The sequence below is a fragment of the Strix aluco genome, chromosome 5, assembly GCF_031877795.1.
Source record: "Strix aluco isolate bStrAlu1 chromosome 5, bStrAlu1.hap1, whole genome shotgun sequence".
In the NCBI taxonomy this organism is placed as follows: Eukaryota; Metazoa; Chordata; class Aves; order Strigiformes; family Strigidae; genus Strix; species Strix aluco.
Genome location: NC_133935.1, coordinates 51,981,626 through 52,005,969, shown reverse-complemented (window position 1 = coordinate 52,005,969; position 24,344 = coordinate 51,981,626). Strand labels below are relative to the sequence as shown.

The window sequence follows — 24,344 nt, the reverse complement described above, 5'->3', positions numbered from 1 at the left end:
AAGAATATAATCTTTTGTGCAATCATCTTTCCACCACAACACAAAATCAGAATGTATTTAAAGAAAAGATGACAGGTAGTCACTCATGGGAAGTTAGTAAAAATTTGACATTGGGATTACAAGATCAGGCCCAAAATAAAAAACTGCTAAGCACTTCCCTTTTATTTGTCTTAGAAAAAACATCAAGAAACCATAATACTTGCCAAATATAAACAGAAATATTTTAAAGTGATCAGTATAAAGGAAAGCGTGTGATATCTCATTGCGACTCTCCACCTCTCTCTCCATGGTTGCCTCAAGGACACCCAAGTTTTTCAGCACCAAGGTGGGGGTGGGAACGGAGGCAAAAATGCAGGCAGCCATTTGCTGTTACGGAGCTAGCAGCAGAGAGAAGAAATAGGCATAACTCTGCTGTTACCATGATTTCTGCACCCATGTCCCAGTGAACCATCAGAACTATTGGCATCCTGGCAATCCGAGAAAATTACTTTGTTTTATACCCCGGCAGAAGGCCAAGGAATGTTATCTACTGAATTCTAACAGATACTATATTAACATTTTAGATTGCAACGGCAGATACTAATATGAAAGTGTTTAACCGACTGTTCTACTTTATCTTCAAGCAAATGGCAATTCGGGGATCAGGTTCTGATCCTGATATAACAGAAACTTTCAATTAATGCCCAAGCTAGATAAGAACATCTAATATCTTTCTTCCCCATGTCTGCTAAAATAACTATCATCTTTCTTTGTTTCTATATTTAAACATTAATTACACTCAGAATTAAGTTAGTGAAAGCTGCAAACAAAGCATTCTCATTTAAGAGAATCTATCTCTGGGACAAACTTCCACAAGAGATAAGATTATCCGTGTTTGAGATATTTAGCAAATATGACAAAAGAGTTTGATGAAGCAGGATTGACAGATCAACAATAGACAGGTGGATACCTCCATCTAATATTTTGACAGATCGCACTGACATCTTCAGCCTCACCTGGTAGCTCCTAAGGCATCCACACACATCTCTCTGTATGTTTGCAACTCCCCTCATGTAAATATTAGGCAGTTTTCTTCCACCTAATTCCAGTAAAGAACCTGAGAATATGCAGAACAATTCTGGCATCCTTTGACAGTCCCACACATCCAGAAGGTGCATGTTGAACACATACAATTTACCCACAGGGTCAGATCCCTCACCCAATGTTACAGTACAGACACTTCAAAAAAACTGCAAACTGTGGAAAAACCGGTACTGCTGCTGCTTATCCGTTATCTCAGAGCCCATATCATGGAACTGGGAGATCTGTGTTTGGTGCCCCCTTCAGGTCAAAGAGGTTCAGACCACATATGTCCCCAGAGAATGCCATTACCTCCAATAGGACTCCTTCAGGAAGGAAGAGGGAGCATGTGGCTATCTAGTGGCTACTTAGCAGGGAGGAGGGATGTCTTTTGTCTGGTTTCTGCCCTCTACACTAAGGGTACTTCTGCTTTTAAAATTGAATACAAACTTCTATTTCTGCATTATGAACGCTGTCTTCTACACAGTGTAAAATCCTCAATAGAAAGGGCAAAGGTACATTCATACTAAACACTGTAACTTCATGATGAAGGCACTTCTACAGAAAGACAAAGGTTTGAATACTTCAGAGGTCTCCCACATAGAAGTAAGGGCTATTCTTATCTAGACACTGACACTCTAAACGCTAGGAATGTAGATCTCAAACAACAAAATGATAGGCAACACCCTAATGTTCCTGAATAAAGCAAACTAGACAGCATTATTTAGCTGCAATGTGTTGTAGGTATTTCCCCAAGCTTCTGAACACTTGTCAGTAACCTGCACAGTCTTAATGCAATAACAAGACACCAGAGTAAGGGGCTGATTCAGCCCTTCTGAATGACTGTAACCACCAGTTTGATTCCCAGTAGTAGAACCAGTTACATATATTCTGTAATGTTCCAGTTGATATAACATTCAAGAACTTTTGGTATGATTTTTCATACAAAATGCAGTGAGACCAAAGTCAGTCACAGGTCTGTGGTGGAATTTTTCTGACAGAGTACCCTAAAACTTCAGTAGGACTAATACTTCAAAGTCATTAATATAAACTAAACATTATAAAACAGAGAAAACTCAGTGGTGCTGAGTAAAGCTGAACAGAAATAAAAGAGTTTATGAAGAAATCTGCCCTTGGAGAGATGGATTCCTCCTTCCAAGTCTGTCCTCAGACCAGAACCCCTCAACACAGTCACAGCTGGCTCCTTAAGTCTCTTTCTTTCCATCACCTCAAAAGGCTAGCTGTTTGTCTCTTCTACAGTCTCCTCAGCTGTCCCTCAGTCTTTGCTCCAGCTGTAGGCTTCCTGCAAGCCAGCCTCTCTCCTTTTCTACCTGACCACCCATGTGCTCTGGAGGCTTTCTCCCAGCCCACTCAAGACAGTTTCATTTGCTCTATAGATAGCAAGCAGTCAGCACAAGAAAAACAATGTCTTATGCTCGGCTGCTTCAGATTTAAACATACAACAAGCAGCAAATCAGGAAGACAAATAAGCAGAACTAATCATCAGTGCTCAGAAGCATCTCCACTTAGGCACTGCCTTTAGTAAACTTCAAGGTGCATTTAACCATGTCCATAATACACCATACTTCTGATAATAAAAGTTTTGTCCTGGCAGTCCGGGGAGTGCAAGCCAGTAGTGGACTTCATATACTGACATCTGAATATGGAGTCACATGTATAGCAATAGAGTTACACATAGGCCACTAGATGAATATCACTCACTGGATAACTGTGAGTGATATTCAGGAGGAGAAATTTGTCTAGGAGAAAATCTGTTGCAAATCAGAGGATCAATGGTATCTTTAAGGCACAATTCACAACACTAAGAGTTTGGAAACCATTGCACAAGATTCACCAGCATGCCTCAAGTCCCTCACACTGCCCTAGTGATACAAAAGAACCACAAATATGACACAAATCACCTATTAAGCCATCTAAACTGCTGTCCTAACTGACCAGTGACTTTCACTCCTTGTGCATGAAACAGGCATGAGAACATTGAGGCAATGCACAGAGGCCATTACCATAGCTTTTAACAAAGTGCTATATTATCTCTCCTCAGAACAAATCAATTCCACAGCCCAGGGGTCAGGCAGAGCCAGGAGCCTGTCATATGCTGATTAAGTGTAGTGTTAGCATCACTGCACTAGCTAAGAGAGCCCTCCTGATTGATAGAAGCCAAAAGAACAAACTTGCACCTCCCCATCTGTCTGCAAGGGCTACCAGTCCTTCCACTCACTCTCCAGAACCAGGCATACTACTGCCCATACTGGACTACACTATCGCTTTTGATGAAATTTGTTCATTAATATGAGATTTCTTCCCCTAAAAGAAGTTTATATTCTCAAAGATGCACACATGTGGGATGTGTGTTAGACTACATTGGAGCCCTGTTCAGGGCTTGCCACCTTTTGGTTCATTTTCCCAATAGAAAACTTGACAAATCTAGACATAAAAGATCTTTCAGAGCAAACAGAAATGATGCGTTATCCAAAGAAAATAAGATATCCAGAGACAACGATTACAATTAAGCTGCATTTCTAACTCAGTTCCCCAAAGACTTAAAATCTGCAGACAGTTCCTTAGGTTTTCCAGGACTGTCCTGCACATTTTATTTGTACTCTTTTCACACAACAAAAGCAACCTGGTGAACAGGGAAGAGGATGACTGCTAATGAAAGTCCAGCAATGGATGTAAACACATCAGTACCACCTGAAAGCATGCCACTGCTAACACTGGGTTTCTTGCTTCTCATAGTCATACCCATTCCCAAACTCCAGCACATGTGTGGCACATGCTACATCCTGTATCACAACACAGGTACCAGCAGTGTTTCTGCCCCATCAAGGCAGCTGAGAAAGACAGACTCATCCAGGAATGGTAATCTAACTAGCAGTTTTAGTGGCTGCTTCATTCATCTGGACTTCAGAATAGCTACTCCTCTGCAAGGAGAAACCAAGATTCATTTTCTCCTTGTGAATAGTGAGACATTCCCTCAGACTTCTAATTTAGTCCAAATTCACAGACAAGTAGGAGCAGCAATTCTACATCACAAATGATAAAGTTCAGTTTGTTTTAACTATATGATAGGCATCAGGTAAGTTCAGCTTCTGAGTGAAATTTTTTAAATGAAAATAAATTATCATGCCTTTTCATCTAGTAAGTCCAAAAATACTCAATTGCTTCATTTATTTATTTATTTATTTAATCTACCTGGAGTATTTTCTGGTTCCATAACAAATTCCTTCTGGCAAGCAAGCATTCATCATTAGTCATATTTTTAAGTAGCTTTCGATTCTGTCCAGGGATTTAAAATTTAATATCGGTTTGTATTTTGAGGAATATTAAACTATGCTCAGGTTCCAAAGCACCCTTAATTTTTTTAGATTACCTTATTGCGTTATCAAAGTAAAAAAACTTAGCAATCACAAAAAGCTCAAAGAAATTCACATTTTGAAAGTTTTTAGTTTTAGGGTAGAAACTGTGTCTCGTGGTAGCCTCTTGTCTACAAAGGAGCACTTGTAAGGTACTACCAGTATATTTCTTTCCCAGAAGAACTAGTCCAACACTTGAAATCTTAAACAGGAGCTGTGGTACAATGGTCACCAAACCAATTCATGTTCCCTGTGACAGAAACAGCAAGCAGGCAGTGATGCGGAACTGATGCCTGCCTGCCATATCTGTCAATGAACACTGTATGTTTGTGCAGGTTTATTTGTTTTCCAAGGGCTAGCAATGAGTAAGAGGATCAGGATCAATTTTATAATAAAACACCCTTATGGATTTCTTTCAGCCACCCTCAAGGTAGATCAGTTTTTAGACTCATAACCTTGACAACGTCCTTTTGAAGACTGATACACCACTCTTTACTTGTCTTCTCATACATGGTACTGTAGGGTCATTCACAGGTGCACGTGCTCGGGTAAGGCACAGATCACCAGAGTATCATGGTCCCCAGCAAAATGAAAAAGAAAAAGCAGAGTTCCTGTTTCTTTCCACAAGACAGAATAATAGAATATAAGTATGTGCACAACCAGGAACTACACAGGAGAACTCATAATCCTGTGTGCAGCAAAAAAGTGAGCTTTAGGTTTTGTTTTAAACACTGTGAGTGCTTATCTCTTTTAGCTCTTGGACTTTCTATTCAGACTGATGGAACTTTAACAATCAGACAAGATGAAGGGTGCAGATCTGTCTTCAAACCAGTCTTCTCATAAGATAGAAGGATGGACTTGGCACCCACACACCTGACACTGAAAAGCTGTAATCTGGAATCGCAGTTGGTAACCCTGGTGGTTGCTCACTTGACCTCAGAGCCTGGTTCCCCATGCCCTGCCTCGGCCTCTGTTTTTCTTGCTGCTGACTTGGCATTTCTCATTTGTGCCACATCCCTGGAATAAGTGCATCAAGCCTAGAGACAGCCTGTCGGAATCAGCTGTTTATATCCCTGCTGAAGTCTGTCTGGAGAGCAACATGCTCATTAAACAATTTTTCACACACTGATGAACTTTCCTGCTTTTACTTTTCTTTTACAATAGCGTTCAGAAAAAGAGATGGGTTTAAGAGTTGATGCAACTGATGCATAATATGACTAAGTCAATAGGAAAGTAAAGATTTTTAAAAATGTAGATTATTGATCTTTGAAATTGTAAGGGCTCCTTCAAAGTCATTAGGGTTTGTCATGCCAATATGTTAGTAAGGACTTCTATAAATGAAGATTAATGATGCTAGGGATAATTATAGCTGAAGTAACTCACATATTCCTCAGTATTTGAAAATTCTGTGCAAAGGTGAACAGTGTCAGGTTTTCTTTGGCTGCACCTTAGCTCCATTTCTGCTATTAGAGTAGGGGGAAAATTTTCTTTGATATAATGCAAAGTTAAAGTCCCAGTTTCTTTGGCAATCAGTGGTAGCTGAGCTGCATAGCTCTGATTTGTGCTTTTTAAAATAATCCCCCATATACAGTGAGTGCAGCTGATTTGCAGATCTAGTAAATCCACAAGCCAAAATCTGAACATGTACAATGGTTGCTTTTCTAAATTAAACACTCAAGTCATGCTTATTATTATTGTTCCCTGCAAAACTTCATATATTTTGCTAAAAGGGTGAAAAGTTACAATTTAAAGAAAAAGAACCAAAGCTTTTTGTTAACTTGCAGGAATGTAAAGAAGTCCCTACAGCTAATAACCTGATTTTGCAGGGGGCTCATATGCATATTCTTTTTATCTAAAAACATCAAATTCAACACCTCTCAAGTTATTTCTGCTCTAAGGCTGGGCCTCGAATGCCAGGCCTCAAATGCCAAGTACTCTCCAGATAATTAATGGTATAGCTCTGCTGGGGTTTTACTTGCATGAATATATCTGGAGAGCTAAAATTGGTGGGGGATCATTTGATTCTCAGTTGTGAAGCCCTAGTTCCCAAATAATCCTTGGGATTATAATTTGTTTCCATGAAATACTTGGTGACAGGTTTTACTCATCATTTTTTCAAAAACGGTAGCAAGAATACTTTGGCAACGTTTGAATTGAATTGAGGCAAACACAGCTTGTCAAGCTTTTGTTGATGGAATCAAAATGATCTGGAGATGGGCTTTTTGATTTTTAAAGAAAGATAATCAAAGACAAAAGAATTCTGAATTCAGGCTAGGATATCTTGGCTCTTTTCCAATAGACTAAACTGGCAAGCTATGGCGTAATCCATATTCTGGTTCCAAGAGGGAACAAAGGCTGAGCAAAGAGTCAGCATGGTTCCTGTCTTTGGTGGCCTGCAGGACCACATCAATCTGTTTTGTCTGCAGCCAAATTGCAGCTCACAAAAGACTTTGCAGAGAGTGCCTCTGCATCCTGAAGTCCTTGATCAGTGAGGTATTTTGAAGAAAGATATCTTCACACAGCAGAAAAATATCTAGCAGCTAGATATATAAAATACCTGCTCATGAAATCCTATCATCAGAGGGTACATAATAAAATGTATATGACCACAGAGAGATGAACTGACTGGTGTTATTGGAATCCTTCCCTAGTATTTAACTCCTTCGCTCTCAGTAATGTTCATGTCCCACCCTTATTTTACCCAAGTTGTTAGAGTTTATTCTGATCTTGAATAAGCAGATAAACAGCCAACAGACACTATATGAAGATGAGAAGTGGACTTCAAAATTGTGTTATACCGCAGATCACATTTCAAGTTATATTAGCTTATAAGAAGATATTAGTACATGAATCTGGAGAGCTGGTTCCTTGCATTAGGGGTTTACAGAAACACATACTAAAGTTCTTAGTCTGGTCTTAGAAATGAAGCATGCACCACAAAGCAATGGTCTTTTTTTAGGATGAAACAATCACATTCGGCATACATTATCCATGAAGTCGTCCTTGACAGATAACTGCACACAGCAGCAACATACATGTTACTAAAAATCGTTTCTTTCTAAGGTTCATTCCATGAATTCATTTGTAGCACACATATGTGCTATCTGATATATCTATTTTTAGGAGACAAGCAGTGTTCATTATTTGATGTTTCTATCTGACCATCTTTTTTTACCATCTTTTCAACTGTACCATCATTACAAAATGACCTAAAATCAGAGAATGCTGAAAATTGGACTGAAATACTTAAATTCTTAATAAATTAATAAAAGTCTATCCATTGAAAACTCTCCTTTGGTACTGATTAGTGGACCAATACCAGGAGACACAAACATGCATAAGGAAAAAAGGTCACACACACTGGACACTTCTGAATTTGCTGACAGAAGCCACAGATTCAACAGTAGAACAGAACAGAACAGAAATTCTTACCTTTATGATGATTTGCCCCAGATGCTAATTTTCCCCACAGAGTTACAACAAATATTATTATTAGCAGTTTTCCTTTTGTTGCTTTCTGTAAGTATCTCTTATTCATCCTGAAAACAAAAATACACAAGAATAAGTATTTCTCTTAAGGCTTCTTTCGAAAACATTTTTTTTTAATTTAACAAGTTTTATAAGTGTCTGGCTGATAACCCTTAAGTCTTAAATTCTGTCTGGCTCTAAGTGAGGTACATCACATAGAGCATCAGTATAAGATCCCTCCCTGGTCCACCAGCATTCCTCCACGCTGGTCAGTACCAGGAGAATTCCACACCTCCAGTCATCATGTTTCTCTCAAGGCACAAGCAGTGTTCATAACCACAGTAGACTCTAGTGCTAGCAAGAAGGATGAATCCATGCAGCTGTGCAGCAGGTTTTGATGAACAGAGAAGTGCCACTAGTGTGTTTGGGGCCAGTTATGGTCAATGTTGTTCTTTCTGATGGCGCAGTGGAGTTTTTAGCTTTTGGGATTGCAACTCTTTCTGGGTTGTGCCTACAAGCCATAAGGCAATAACAGATTTGAACAGACCTCCAGCACATGTACCAACCCTCCCATACAGAAATCCTGTTAGGAAGACAGAAGTGGTTTGGAACATAGACTCAAGCAGGGCAGATTCACTAGTCTCTTGTCTACCTTAGGGTAATGAAAAGATTTGATTTATTGCACCAAGGGAAACTGCATACAGTCGCCCTCATCTTGCTCAGTGATGTTTTCACTGTGACAGCAAGCCACCATGGTGGTTCAAGCGCAAGGTAACACATGAGTTATTTCTCAGTAACTTCCTCCAAAGACAAAATACCCCTCCATCTGCCAAAAAGACAAGTTCAGGAACATAGGCTCTCATGCTTAAGGATTACAATTGTGCAGAGAGTGGCAAGAGGTATAATAATGAAGCCTCTCACCTTTCATTCTCTGTAGAAGAACCCTATGGAGCTGGCTAAGAAACAACTCTGCATGACGATCATGCTTCTGCACTGTCAATAGGATGATGATGTCTATTTCAAATCACTTATACTAGAAAAGCTGCAAATTTGATCACTTGAACAAAATTATTGCTGTTTCATAATGCCCGGAACTATGGTGCCTTTCTGAGCAGAAAAAACTGCATTGCTTCAGTATGGTTGCATATTTATCTCCTATTATGTTCATAAGAACCCCAAAGGAATTTAAGAGCCACTCTCTTGCTTCGTTCATGTACAACACAGTCTTGGGCAACCACAACTACAGAGTTGTGAAAGGCAGACTACTCCAATACAGAATTAACCAGTAGCCTGTTCAAAGTCCCAAATCTCTTTCCATTGCTTCAAAGCAATTCCGTTCCTCTGAGCAAATTCCTTTCTAACAGAACACCACATGCTGATAAGGCAACCACCCACCCCACAAGTCCACTCATGATTTCCAGACTTGTAACCAGACCATATCACCCAAAAGTGCCAATCTTGCTTTCCAGGAGATTGATGAGATCTTGTTAAGCACCAGTGAGTTTCCACACCAGGCTGTGTGTAACAAAACACTACGACTCAAATTAAGAACCCACTGAGGAATGTACCAAGCCCTTCTAAACCTGAATTCAAAGCAAACAGAACTCAGCATCCCTTGACAGAAGTCCCACATCTACAGTGTGTTTCCCAGAGGTTCAAATACCACATTTATCAGGGATAAAGAGAGAGGAGTAAGAAAATGCTATATCGAGGATGGTGGATGTACCCCTGAAAGCCTGACGGATTCATAATCACAGTGGAGGTCACAGTGTGCTGTGAAGCACACCAAGCTCTGCCTTCTTGCACTAATTCCAGTGCCTCTGGAGTGTAAACTGCATGTTCATCAGCAGATCCAGGTTTATGAAGCACTCAGAGCTAAAGGGAAATATATTATTTGTCACTGTAAATAAGAACAAAAAATGAAACTGGAATGCACATTCAGCATATGCTCTTTCACAGCTATCTCTGTGAACAGAATATGAATTAACTCTTTCACTCCTGGATTTTCATACTGCACCTGTTATGATGCTGGTGCCAAGTCATCTCTCATTAAAATCAAATCTTTCTTCCTCACCTATCCAACAGTGCTCAAAACACAGTGGGACTTGCACTATTAAGCAAAGTTGAATCTAATACAGTTCCTTCCTGCGCTCTGCTGATGCCAGGTTCACTCACTGTGCTGCAAGGCTGGCAGCAAACGCACAGCAGAAAATGCAAATACATATGGAAAAACAGTAGCAACAAGAGGAAAGAGAGTAAATCAACATATCTGACTGTGAACAGCAGCCCCTCAGGGTAGGTGGCAGAGTGAAGATCCAAACCTCTGCCCACAGCCCAGCACACCAAAGAGGAGTAAAGCCAATACTGAATATAGGAGAGACTGTTCTGCAAAGTAAAGGAAGGGTTTGAGCTTTGACGCAGAAAATCTGGGCTGAATGCCATTGCCAGGTTTTCCAACCATCAGAAAAAACAATACACCATTTCTGTACCACACGTCTATTACACTATTCTGCATTATTCATTTGTGGTATTCACCTTTAGAAGGACAAAAATCATAACTTTGTCTTACAGCACTCCCATAATAGGCACAATTGACAGAAAAGTCAGTGCAAGTAGCAGTTCTAGTGTAGGACTAATAGTTCAGAGGCCATAAACAGAAGTACAGAAAAGAATGTCTCAGCAGTTAAAGCATTCATAACATACAGCAACTCAAATAAGAAAAGGTTGGAAGATGATGTTAAGTTTCAAGCTGATTATGCAGTATAACACTAGACCTTGCATTGTGCGTGTTGGCCACTTACAACAGTCAGTCCAAGGACAGACAAGTGGCTGCATAAGCACAAACAAGGTATGAAGCACTCTGCTCCCAGCAATCCTGCTACACACACAGAAGTCACACTGTAGCAATACAGCCCTAGAAATAAAAAATGAAGGGTTTGTAGTCCAAGAAACTCAGTGAGTTGGGATAGATGCATCTCATCAGCAAAGTGGTAAACAGCTAGATAACAAGAGGCCATGACATATACTGAGTATTTGAGTGCCTGCATTATCACCTGGGCTCAGAAACTGTGATGCTGGTTATTTTTTGTGGATTTCCAAAATAGCCCGTGATACAGCACTGAGAAGACACTGGAACTAGATAGCATTTGACCTCAACTCTGAAACATAACTATTAGCCTCTTGCAACCCTGATCCATGTCAAGTAAGTGCATCCAGGAAATAAAATTCAGTCCATTACCATAGTGTTATTATACTAACATAACAGGCTGTGTTAAATAGAACAAATGAGCTCTGAAATGAGGTCTACTTTTACTAGAGGTGATGCAGAGCTCCACAGACAAACTATAGCTATTAACCTGAATGGTTTTCTCTGGGAGACATTTTCCTCTTCTATTTACCTTCCTGCCTGCCGAACTCTCCCTCACTGTGATCCTTACAGCCTTCAGTAATGCCACATAAGTCAAAGGTGATCAAAACTGAGAATAGCCATGCTGTAGGAGATGCCTACATTCGAAAATCAATTTTACACAAAAATACAAACTTTCTAGCTCAACATATTGGAAATAAACCCAAGGAATTCTCAGCACTTTCATGCAAAAGAGGACATGAAAAGCCATGTTTGAGTTCATTTTTCAATGTGCTTAGAGACAAGGAAAAAGAAAGATAGCTCCTTTTGTGGTTCCAAGGACACAACAAAAATAAAAATATCTCACACTCATAATTCAAACAGGCAGTGGCTGAGTATGAGATGACTCTGCCATGATCAGCTCTTCACTAACACTGTAACACAATGAATAAATTCATAGGATTTGTTATATTTGCTCATCCTTTTCCCTGAAGCACACTCCATGAGACCATCACCAGTCTGGTATCATGGACTCAAGACTAGACTGTTTTGGTGATTAGTGACAAAAATTGGTTAAAAATTGCAGGATTTTTTTCTCAGGGTGAAGCCACATCTGATGCTGCATAGAAGCTTCACAAACTGCTGTGTCAGCAGAAATCCTTCTCCCTGGCCTCTGTGGCTCATGAGATGCAAACTGTGAATACACTAATAGGTTGCACAGGCTCTCCTCGTAGCTGCTTCACCTCACTGTGAGCCCCCTCCCAGCAGCAGATATGGCCCAACTATTTGACTGTACTGAAACTGCCAGGTGCAGACGTGTATCTTCAATTTCATAGCAGCAATGTAGCATTCATAAGCTTTTGAGTTTCTACTTTCTTCCATCCTTCCTTCTTCTGGCCTTGAGATCAGCCATCTTTCCAACAGTTCAGAAATAGAGGAGAATCACATGAGAATTACCCTATACTGTATGGCCAGTGATAAATTGCCTTCCCTTCCTATTTTAAGTGAAGTGTAACCTCATGTAATCTTTATTGTTGAGGAGAGAAAAACATAAGGAAATAATAGCTTGCATTCTTCCCTTAAGAGCTCTTACACAAATAAATTCTCATCTGTTTCCTAGGAGTAACAGCATTTTTCTCAGTTGCTTCTTTTCTTTCTTTTCTTTACAAACATCAGCTTCTGTGAAGCTGTTGAAAATTCATTTGTTCCTGCTTTACATACGTAGAAACTTTCAATGTCAGTAAGATCCATTTGTCTTCTGCAAACACATACACCCTGTGAATGCAAGTGTTCATAAAGTGTAAGTCTATTTCTCTACTGAATTCTGATGAAATGTTTAAGGGACAAAAACCTGATAGAAAATTAGTCCCACATTCTCTTACTTTTCTTTTTATGACAAATATTTCATTTGCTACTTCAGAGAAACCCTAAATGAGTAGTAGAAATCACTTCTGGCCTCAAGTCTCTTGTACAGAAATAATGCAGCCATTTACATTATGTTCTGTACTGTGTTGCATCTTACATTATTTATTAGTTGTGTTAGTTTCTAGAATCCCATGCAATGCAGGTATTTGCAGTTTTATTTAGCCTTTCCTCTGTAAACTAATGCAGATTTTAAAATGCCCCTTTAGTGGATAAGGTCACTTTGTAAAAGTAACACCGATGTGACCCCCTTGTGTTTGCATATATATAAATTCCCTCTATGACATTCCTGTCATGTTTACCCAGTGAACAAGTAATTTGCCACTCTCATTACTTCAGGTACAAGGTAGCTTGTGAAAATCAATCCTCTTTCTGCTTCATACATCACAGCCTGCAACAGACACAAAGTGCATTCTGATTCTGAAATGAAGCTGGGGGGAAAACACAGACCTGGTCTCATAAGGTACTTTCTTTGATCTAGGTGGGCAAGGAAAGAAAGAGAATAGGCATTTAGCCTAGCAGAGCACGCAAGTCTTACATAGGAGTCACAGGGGAAATCTCTGTATGCAAAGCAAAAGGGGTGGGTTTTGTTGACCTTTTTCCCAAACAGTTGTCGTTTACCAGTGTGGATCTCTCAATAGCAGAATAAGTAGCCCTGGAGAGCTTAGCCCCACTGTTGAGAAATAGTTAAAGAATTGTTAGCAGATCAATACAGTAAGGTTGTCACTGTTACTTTCAGATGAAGTGTACCAGTGGAAGCAGATTGAAGAATTCTAGGCTTAATGCCGTAAGGAGGTCTTTTGAAAGGCTACTGTGCTAAGACTTAAGACACTGAGGCAAATGAATTCTTCTTCCCAAACGTACTTAAGCCTGTGATTGACATGCATGCCCGTACTTGTCTTTTATTTAAATCAGTGTGACTTAAGCACATACTTAAATTTCAACACATACTTTCCCAAACAGAGGTGTATGTACACAACACGAGTTCTTGAAAAATGATTAGCAGACAAGCTTTTATAAGAAGAGACAGTTTCAAGAAAAGAAAATATCTCAAATGTCTGAAAAATAAAAACTTATGGAATATTTGAAAATAGACAGTAAACCAAAAAACATTTTTCTTTACATACTGCAATTAGTTTCCCAGTAGCAGGAAACTGGAGACAGATGCACATACAGGTAATTACATTTGCCAACAGTATCTCATAGCACTTGGATGTGAAATTTACATATATATTATTGTTTTCAAAATCTGATAAGCACGGATGCTTAAATTGCCAGAGGTAAAAAATGCTTTAGCCACCTAGCTGCATACCATCTCACAACTAGAAACCCTGAGAGATTATGGGGAAAACCTTTTTCTTACAAAAGGCAATGTATGGTTGTGATGATATCACCTTGAAAACTCAGATGATACTGATGAATGGCCTTCCCTCTAAACTGCTATCAGTGTTAATCTCCCCTACTTCCAGATTAACACCAGTTCTTTGTAGACACAATTGATTGTAATTTTCACCTTCATTAATTTTCAGATGCAACACCTAACTGAAAGCAATAAAGAAAGCAAAGAAAGAGTAAACAAGAAATGCATTGTCCTCCTAGACAGCTTCAACTCAAACAATACAGACGTATTTAACTGTGTATATATTCAACTCCTTTCTTGGTCATTTCATCAGAACCAGAAGAAGAGTGTTCACCTGATAAACATTGATGCTGACACATTACTAAGTACACAGAAAGAAAATGTCATGAATTTTTGTGGGGTTAGATTCTGCACTTCTATCTATTTATGAAAATATAAAACTAATAGAAATAATCTAGCATTAGACCTGCACATGCCATTCAGTCTTTTTAAATGCTAACATAAAACATTACAGAATATTTAAACATCCAAGATATTCTAGTATCTTTAATCTGCCCAGTGATGTCCTACACTCTTGTGAAATAAGCTCTCACAGTTAAGTGTTCAGTATTAGAAGGTATTTAGGCTCCAATTCAAATAATTTTATCTGATATTATTATGTCACTTTAAACTCTCTCCCAGTTTCTGTGCTTAAGGGAGCTTTAAGTTTTAGGGGGTACTATCTATTCACTTAATCATCACGGCAGTAGTATTTGCTTATATCTTACATTTGATCCTCTTGCAGATGGTTATTTAAATTTTCTTTATTCATATCTCACTAACCAATCAAAAGTTTAACTGAAAAAAAAAGTTGTAACAGTTCAATGGGCTTTGAACAAAATGTCTTGCTGAGACCTGAATCACTAGGTATACTGCGATTTCACAAAGCCATTGCAGTAGGAGAGATAAGCCTCCAAATCTGTCAAGGCAGAGAAAGCATCAAATATTAGTGGAGAACAGCAACTGAAGTGCCAATATTTAAAAGCAAGGACGAAAATTATCTGGGCAAGCGTAAGCCTATTAGTCTGACCTCTTCAGTTTGCAAGAGCTTAAAACAGGCTTTGAAGAAAAAGATAAATTAAAGACAGAGAAGTAAATAGAACATAGGATAAAATGTAGCTGTGTTACCAAGGGTAGCTTGTGCCAGACTACCTTGACAGATTTTTTGATAAGATAACTGATTTTCCAGACAAATAAATGAAGTAGATATAATTTGTCTGGATTTAGATAAAGCACTTCCTACAGTGTCACTCCAGAATTTACACATTAAGCCGAGGACTCTGTGGATTACTACAAGAATTGAAAGGTGGATCCAGGCGCGATAACAGCAAGTAGTACTGAAAGGGAGTATCAGGGATTAATAGCATTTCCGCTACAAGATCATCATTTGAAACAACATGAGTAAAAAACTAGTCTATTTTAGTTGGTCACCAAGAGTACATCAGTATCTATATGACATGAGATGGCTGTGAAAAAGGCAAATCCTATAAATTATATACTTCTAATAAAGACACACAAGGACAAGTATGAATTTTCTTAAACTATCATTCAGAATAATCTATACAATTCTGGCCATCCATCTTCACAAAAGAAAAACTGAACCTACAAAACATATGGGAACAGTCTTCTATGATGGTCACAGGAACAAAGACTCTACCATAGGAGGAGTTTGAAAGAGCTTGGCTTGTGGAGCAAAGCAAGGGCTGAAAGGAAAGAGAGAAATCAAGGAAAGGAAATAAACACAGTGAGGGCAAGGAGCACATCCATAAGAAATGGATTAGATGATATCTTGCCAGAAGGCAGGATCAGGGCACTCAACTCAGTGATTCAGGAAGTCTCTTCCAGTCTTTGTCTCTACATCAAAATCATGATTCCTTTTTTGTACATTAGTACAGGAAGTCAAGTCCTAGTTTTTTCATGATGAAAACTATAAGCAAGTTCATTCTAAGTGCATTAGTGTAGTGGTTTTTTCCAAGTCATTTCACGTCCCTCAAAAAAACAAAAATCATAGCATTTCTCTCTGTGACATCCTATGTGAAAAAAACTGTGAAGCTCCTCACTAACGACCTGAACCACGCTGGGCTCCATTCAAAAATTGGCCACGCTGATGAACATCTGATTAAGATGAATATTTCTCCTTATTTTTCAGCATCTTCAAGGCATAATTGCCATCTCTGTGGCATAAAATTTAAGATGACCTGAACAGTCACAGTATGGTATTGGTGGAGCATTCAGTACTAAAATTGCTTTTTGACTAACTTCAGTGAATTAAAGTCAAACTGTTGAGCATGGGTGACTATTCCATGATTAAGACTCCCTCACTTTTTTAGAACTCGCTCTCTTTTCTATCACTCTTGCTTTAAATTGAAAATCTTCTATTGTCATCTTGGTTTTAAGATTGACATAATGGAAACATAAAACTGGCAAGCATCACAATTATCAAGATATGAAGGAGTCTTGTTTTTTGCAAGAGTCCAAATGTGGAATACAAAAACTATGTACTTTCAAAAATTAATTCAGCATTTTAAAATAAAAACAGAAGACACAATACCATTAGAAGTGTTTTAGGAGTGTGAATACATGAATTAAAAATGTCTGTTATTATTAAATCCATTTAAAGTGACCATCATCTTAAACATAATGTCTTTCAAGCAATACTGGAGGACTAATTCTGGGATTCTTACATGCATATGGATGCATGAATATGGATGAAGTGCTATGGTTATATTACACGATCTTGCCAGACATGAAATTTATTATGTTCATACGAACCATTCAGATTCTACTGCATGACTTCCCTACTGAAGGTTAAATTTTGTTTTTTTCAAAGAATTCTTCTGGCAAATAACACTGTGACAGACCTCTGCAGATGAACAGGGAAGCAAGACTAAGTTCCCCCCTGCTATTTTCATGACAATTATATCTGTCAATAGGCATAGTAGCACTTCTGACAAATAGTAAGTAGGTCTGAGCCCAATCTATGTTTTATACCTGACTCCTACACATTTTGGGCCACACTTGAAGGCAAGGGTTCAAGTGTAAATAAAAAATGACAGGTTGCTCAAATTGCAGAAAAACATGAAGCTTGCCTGCACAATGACCAAAATAACTCTAAGAGCTGACATAACAAACTAGGAAGACAGGGGAGTTGTCAGCTGGGAGTAAACCTAGTTGAAACACAGTTGGAACAGATTCTTCCACTCTTTTACTGTCAAGTCCTAACACATGATCATCCATCACAGCCACCATAGGCACCACTTCCAGGGAAAAAAGAGTGAGACCAAAGTTAGACCAGACTCTTCCAAAGTATGGATCTGGTATGTAGTGTAAATCTCTATTCCTGAGCTAGCACATAGGAAAATACTTCTTTCACTCTGAGCAATGCTAAAGAATGGAAGCCAGGCTGCACAAAAAACCTTCAGCTACCAGCTGGGAAGTAGAACACAAAATCCAGCAGCTAATCCAGATGTACTCAGCAGAGGTATGCCCACATAGGCACACAAGGAAAATCGGAATTTTTAACTTACTCGTAGAAAAGTACAGCGGCTTTTCTGTCTATGCACAGGGTTTTATCAAATACTGGTGGGGTTTTTGGCAGTGGCATGCTATCTGATCTGTCACATAGACTATAATAACTAATGCTGTCTTGAGAATCATGCTATATGCCACACAATTTCGAAGTCTCCTCTCAGTCTCTATTTCCTCATCAGTGTTCTGAAACAGTAAGAAATTATTAATAATTGAAAAAAATTCAGAGTATTCCTGTGATGGCTTGCTAGGAATGAATTCAAGTCAGGTCAGGATTTGCTTAATGATGGCTGAAATTTCTAAATGGCACCCAGTCCTCCATAAAAAATCAAATCAATTTCCCAGCCCCTTTTCAAACAGTCTCTTTTGAAAGCAGCTATATAAGAGTCATATTGACCATACAATCCTGAGTTTCATTCAAGTGAGTGTACCTCCAGAAACAATGCACTCACTTTGGCATGTACTATGCCAGCCTTGCAGTGGCATTTTAATATGGCCAGGTGCTCATTAAACAGCCAGTCATAACCTGCACTTCCTAAAAGTCTATGCTCAGCTTCCTGCTGCATGATATGTAGCTTGGGATTTGCAGGTAGAAAACAACGGATGGGTGAATGACAAAAAAAATCAATAAATAGTGTTCTGTTCCTCTAGTGCCCTGATAAGAGACTCTTACAAGGTGCATTTACATAAACATTTCAGTTTGGAGCTGGACTTCACTTTTCAGACAAATTTTTGAGTTGTCTCCATTTACTATGAGCTAGATCACACAATGATTCTGGAGGACACAAAATTAATCCCTTTTAGATGAAAATAAAGCAGAAGATGAGCCTGAGAGTGCACCTAATGCACTCCAACAGTTTAGGCGTGTTCAGTTCAGGGGACAAGAGCTAGTCAAAAACAATCTCCTTCTCCACTAAAGGAATATAATGTGGACATTGTTCCCTCAGCAGCAACAGTTTGGATCTACAAAATCACTTTGGTGGGGACAAACTATCTGCTAACATAGAAGCAGCCCTATAATCTCATGAGAAAGGAGATAAATACCATCATTATTTTATACTTGGATAAGATGCCCTTTTGGTTGTGATTAATCTGAAAAGCATTTTCAGATCCTCAGCAAACCTCAATGGCCTGTTGAAAGGGACCTGTCACTCAGGAGGCCCTCAAACAAGTTCTGATCTGCATTTTAGGGCCATTATTCCTACTGTGACACCACAGCAAAGGGAAGGACAGCTTATGTGCCAAAATCAGGGAACAGCTACCTGCAGTACATCCCCCTAATTTAGAGCATAGAGTACAGAATAAATTACCTCAAATTAGTCAGTGAATTGTTCCTTTTTGTGAAACAGCAAAACCCTTGTCTTTCAAGACAGAAAATTAAAGACAAGAGTTTTGCTGTCTTTTTTCACACTGAGTACAACCTAATCTACAAACAACTCTACTGTTGAAGGAAAGTACAACTCATTGTAAAACTGTCAGACTGGATACTTTAATGGTTCCATACCTGCCATTCTCAGCCATTATATTATTGACAGTTTTTCCCTGAGTCTGGTAGCCAAGCTACCAGTAACTACACTTTTAAGATGCATAGGTCGACCCTTTTAGGTGAACAACAGAAAATGATGGACCAAAAGGAAGGCCTAAGAAATTACTGACTGGAGGGGGGACAGGCCCTGGCCAGCAAGGACTTGCCCTGCCCACCTCCCTACGTCCTCTAGCTCATGGAGAAGGCACTGGCTTCATCTTGCTGACAGACAAGACTTGAGTTAAGGACCGAGCCTAAGTACATTTCAGTTGACTTTATCCAAAAACATAAAGGTCATATTCATAATTAGATTAAAATTCTTTTATTCCAGCCTAGCAATGTAAAGTGTCCTTAAATTAGAAGTTCATTAGAGTAAATTAAATCTGACTCAAGAGGGTTTTTGTTCCCTAATACAGATTTGGCCAAGAAAATCCTCAATTGTTACCATATTTACAACAGGATTAACTGTTTCTAACAAATTCTGTATTTGCATTCTTATGCATGCTCAATGGAACAAAAAAATGTATTTACTTTCATTTGTATTTCATTATTAAAGAGGGTTATGTCATTATACTTTCATAACGATTGCATTAACAGCATCAGTATTAGACACAAGGATGTTCAGGATTCCATGCATCTTGTTTCAAAAGAATGGGTTACAGTTCGTGTTTGTAGTATTTATGATTAAAGAGAGCTTTTTTTTTCTTTTCATTCTTCATTTTATAATAATTAATTGGAACTGTCTAGGAACTAAGCCAAGTAATGCCTATTCTGCTGTCAGTAACAATCTAAATTTGGTAACATACGACTGTAGTACAGTCCACTACGATTCTTTTAGTGCTGTCTTAGAAAGGCTCTCCATGTGTCTTCTGTACTAAGAGAGCATTGTTCTCTAAATGTTCAAGACTTGAGAAGGTTCCTTAGATAAAAATGAGAATTAGCTAGTACAACATAAGAAGAGCCATAAATGAAAGACAGCAGAAAACTACCCAAACTTCTGAAGATAAATTGTGAGATAGAAAGGTTTAGAACATTGCTTCTGTGAAATCACAATTTAATTCTAATAAGAGAGCATTATAATTTACTAGAGCATGGGTATAATACTGTACATACATTACTTACTAAGAAAAAACTGATATATTTCCATACCATTTCAGTCACAATTATAGATATTGCTCTGCCATCACCATCAAAGGAAATTATTATGTGCTTGCCAGACTTGCAGGAAACTATATGTACGATACTGAGATCAGCAGTTCATTATACGTTGTTTTAATTTTGGAAAATCACCGCAGCTTTCATAACTTGAAGGGAAACAAAGTGTAGTCTAAGCCAATGTGTATTTCCTTCTGCATCAGTTAAGTCTATTTCATTTTAACAGCTATTTGCCTTGCATTTTCCATGATCTTTGCCAGTAAAAGGTGAAAACTTTTCTTACAACACTTATGCAAGAAAGCATGTTTGCTGTTTTTATATTCCTCCTTGTGTAATTTGCAGTTGTGATTGCTAACAATGGGCCTCCATTTCAGTACCCTGTTGCACAGTGAAGCAAGCACAGATCCCCCAGTGTTTTCTTGAGTTCTTTGATATTTGGTGTTTCTCTAAAAGCTCCCAGAGTCCAATAATAGGATAAGAACTGCAATTTTAATCATCCTTTGTAGTTGCAGAGAAAAAGTGATTTCTAAAGGCAACAGAACAAAAGGATCCATTTTCATGTAATAAAGCCTTGAGAATTTGAGAAAGATGAACTTAAATTTCTGGACAATCAGGTTTGGCAATATTGCCAAATTTTTGGTTTGGAAATAATCAGTGGAGGTTACATCTTTATTTTATGCTTCTTTTTTCAAATTATCTACAGATGCTGTATGGAAATTTATTCTGAATAGCTACATTAACTATGATAATTTCACTTCCATCATTGTCATTCATGTCTAATTAATATATATGCCCAACTGGAAATATAAAGAATTTGTATAAAACAAGTCACAAATTTGTGACCAAATTCACAACCCCATATGTAATTTTTGAAATTTCACAGAGAAAAATGAAATTGAAATTTCAACATCAAGATGGGTTGGTCCAGAAGTGAATTAAGAAATGCTGCCTAAACGATGAAAATTACTTACCACAGAAATACATATCTTTCACAAAACACCATTAAGATAAATGGAAATAAAAGTGTATTAAATAAGACTACTTCTTCTGTTTTTTAATAGGTAAGATTATGTACCTCTTCCTGTTTTGCTGGTATCACAGTTTTCACAGTCAAACCCAAATGCTGCTAAAACTTAGTCTCCTGTCAGAATGAGGATGCCATTTTCTAATCCTATGTTTTCATTGTACTTCACCTAAAATAAAATAGAACTGATGAACCTAAATTGTATGTCATGACCTGAAAGTTTAGCAGTCATCTCAAACTATTCATCATCTCATTAACTGCAAAATGTGCATAGCATTGATACGAACAAACAATGGAATGTAGTGGGAAAACAGCTCACCCAAAATGTATTGCTTCCATAAATATAAACCATATATTTGCAGTGTACTGTCAGTCAGATTAACCTCATCAAATATCAATTCTTTGTTCAGCTATAATGAAAGTCTTTTACATGAAGCAAAAGATAAATGGGACATTTCTCATGATTGCTGTAATTCAGAAATACTCATCTGCAAGCAGTATGAGAAGGAGCTTCTACACCAAAAAAAGTTCTCCTCTGAGCCTCAGTATAATTTTTCTTTTTTTTTTTTTGGCCTGTTCCTCTAAATATGAGCGTTGGCAAATACTAAATGCTAAAAATGAAAATGCTATGTTTTATTATTGTTGTCTTCTAGCTGGAGTGATGCCAATAGGTACATATGCATTAATGATCTGAAAAGTAGGAAGCAAAAATAAAGATGAGCCCATATTAAAACTTGAGATCAGAAAACCACAGTGCTTTAGCAAAGTTCAAATTCAGAAAAGAATTTTAGTTCAAACTAACTTAAAAACCACCCTAACTCTTCTTTTCAGCTTGTGAAATGCATTTAAAAAGGGATGGAATTTATTTCTTTATAGCAGGAGGAAAGTTCTATAGCTTGCTTGCTAAGAAAACACAGTTTCGTTGATTAAAAATGATGCATAAATTTGCATTGAGGTCACACAGCTGTGAGAAGGAAAAAAATAAATCAAACTAAATACATAAAATGAAGGACAGGGCAACATAACTTTTAGTTTAATAATACTGCGTAAATCGTTCATCCAGAATATGGAAAATGCACATTCAGGCTCTTGAAGGTAGCTGAAGGAATATGAACCTTCATCTTCCAGAATATCCCGATGTGTATGGCACACTCAGATTCTTTAGCTAATGCTGCCCCTAGAAATCTTTAGTATTCATTGCAACATCAGAAATATATATTTCACCTCCTAGGTGAACATCCCACCCACCAGACTGCAGTCACTCTTTCTCTGAATAATGTTCGATACAAAACAGAAAAAGCATCAAGGGATAATCTTTTGAGCAAGCCATTCACAGCTTCACTGGATGATCAAATTTCTCAAGGTAAAAAGAGAGATCTAAACACAGGTGACCTATGTCTTAAAGGAATTTTGTACAGAAGCAGCTGTTTCTTCTCATTTTTGAGGACTAACACTAGCCTTTGTTTTGCTATTTTATACTGTCTGTAAAAGAAATAAGATGTTTTCTTTTGGTCAAATATTTTGTTCAATGCAAACATAAAATGCATCAAAACCCAAAAGAAAAGTATTTCAGCAGCAGCAAAACAGAAAAACACTTTCATTTAGTTTTTATCAAATGAAAATCTCATGAAAATCAAATTATATCTTGAGATCCTCAGCTTCCACAGAACCTCACCTTTTCTGCTCTTTCCCCTGTATATATCTACATCTACATCGCCCTGGGTGGGTAGTGGTCACTGTCTCCACGAGCACACTATCCTTTGGACTCTGGCAATTGGAGATAGAATATTCCCACAAAGCATAATGACTGTTCAATCCCACAGAAACAGTGTAATGCAGATAGGAAGAAAAAGTGCAAATCAGAGGGTAGAATGGAAGCACAGGGAACAGTCTCAATGAGGAAATATAACTGGTGAGGCAAGTAGACAGACTGCCAACAACCTGAAACTGTTTCAGTATTTCCACATTTTATTTTAATCCTATTGCATCTAAAGTCTTGATTCTGAAAATTATCTAAATACAAAACATTAAGCTCTTATAACCCCAAAAGCAGTATTTTTCAATGCAGGTGAAATGAATCTTTAAGGCCATTTATGAAAACTACATTATTCATAATCTATACAGGTAAAGAGATAAAAAAATATTGTCACAGAAGCTGTGCCTTAGCTTGGAGTCATATGTGAATGTCCTGACATACTGCGGGATATGGTTTCTACATATTGGAAGAGGTGAGTTTAGAAATAAAACACGGTTTTGCTTCATGTTCAGCTTTTGGTCACAATCTGTTCTTAAATTATAGCGGTTTTGTAAGTTCTCTGGTTGAAAGTGGTCCAATTTGAAGAGATCATTAAATAATCATCAGAACAGACAGAAAAGACCTTTATTCCACGGAAAGCTGAATGATCTAAGTGAGGCACCTATCACACTAAACAGTCATTCCTTGATTCAAAGACTAATATATATGTAGTGTACTAGTGCCATGAGGACATACTGTGAGAGACTTATCTCAGAAGACCCTCTTCTCTGGTGGTTATGACACTGACTTGTAAAAGACTTGGTTCGACTCTGCCTTGTGCAAGACAGAAGTGAAAACTATAGGCTGCAGTCATTAAGATGATGACATAGTCATGCAAAAGTGAACTCAGATCCCTTCAAGTGAAGATGAAAGTGGTCTTGCATAACTGGAGAAAAACCTTAGTTTGTATGTAGCTTTATGATGTAGCTGTCTTGCAGAATTCTACAGCTGTCCTACTTTTATCCATCCTTTCTTTTCTCAGCATTTCTGGGGACCAATCTACTGTCTACAGATGACCACAGCTATGGCCATTGTATCTGAGCATGTGTGAAGGAAGAAGGTGGGACATACCCATGCCATGAAAGCACTCGGTAGTGCTGAAAGAAGACACCGCAATCTCAGAGCAAGACCCAAAGACTAAGTTCTAGCTGCTAATTTTTGACCAATCTACCCAAAACAGTGGACAATACTATATACATATTAATCTAGTGCCTATAAAGTCCCATATTCAGTTTCCCCTATTTTTGCA

At 38.1% G+C, this 24,344-nt stretch overlaps 1 protein-coding gene across 2 annotated transcripts in view; it reads right to left on the bottom strand.

Moving 5' to 3' along the window:
* The window catches only part of TAFA2 (TAFA chemokine like family member 2), a 177,830-nt gene that overhangs the window by 47,337 nt on the left and 106,149 nt on the right, over window positions 1–24,344 (bottom strand). For both annotated transcript variants that reach the window (XR_012623588.1, XM_074827361.1), the window contains exon 2: window positions 7,866–7,972. Coding sequence is in view for 1 of the 2 variants with exons in the window: in XM_074827361.1 (XP_074683462.1) it covers window positions 7,866–7,972 (107 nt within the window). In the remaining variant the exon portion in view is untranslated. The remainder of the gene's footprint in view (window positions 1–7,865; window positions 7,973–24,344) is intronic.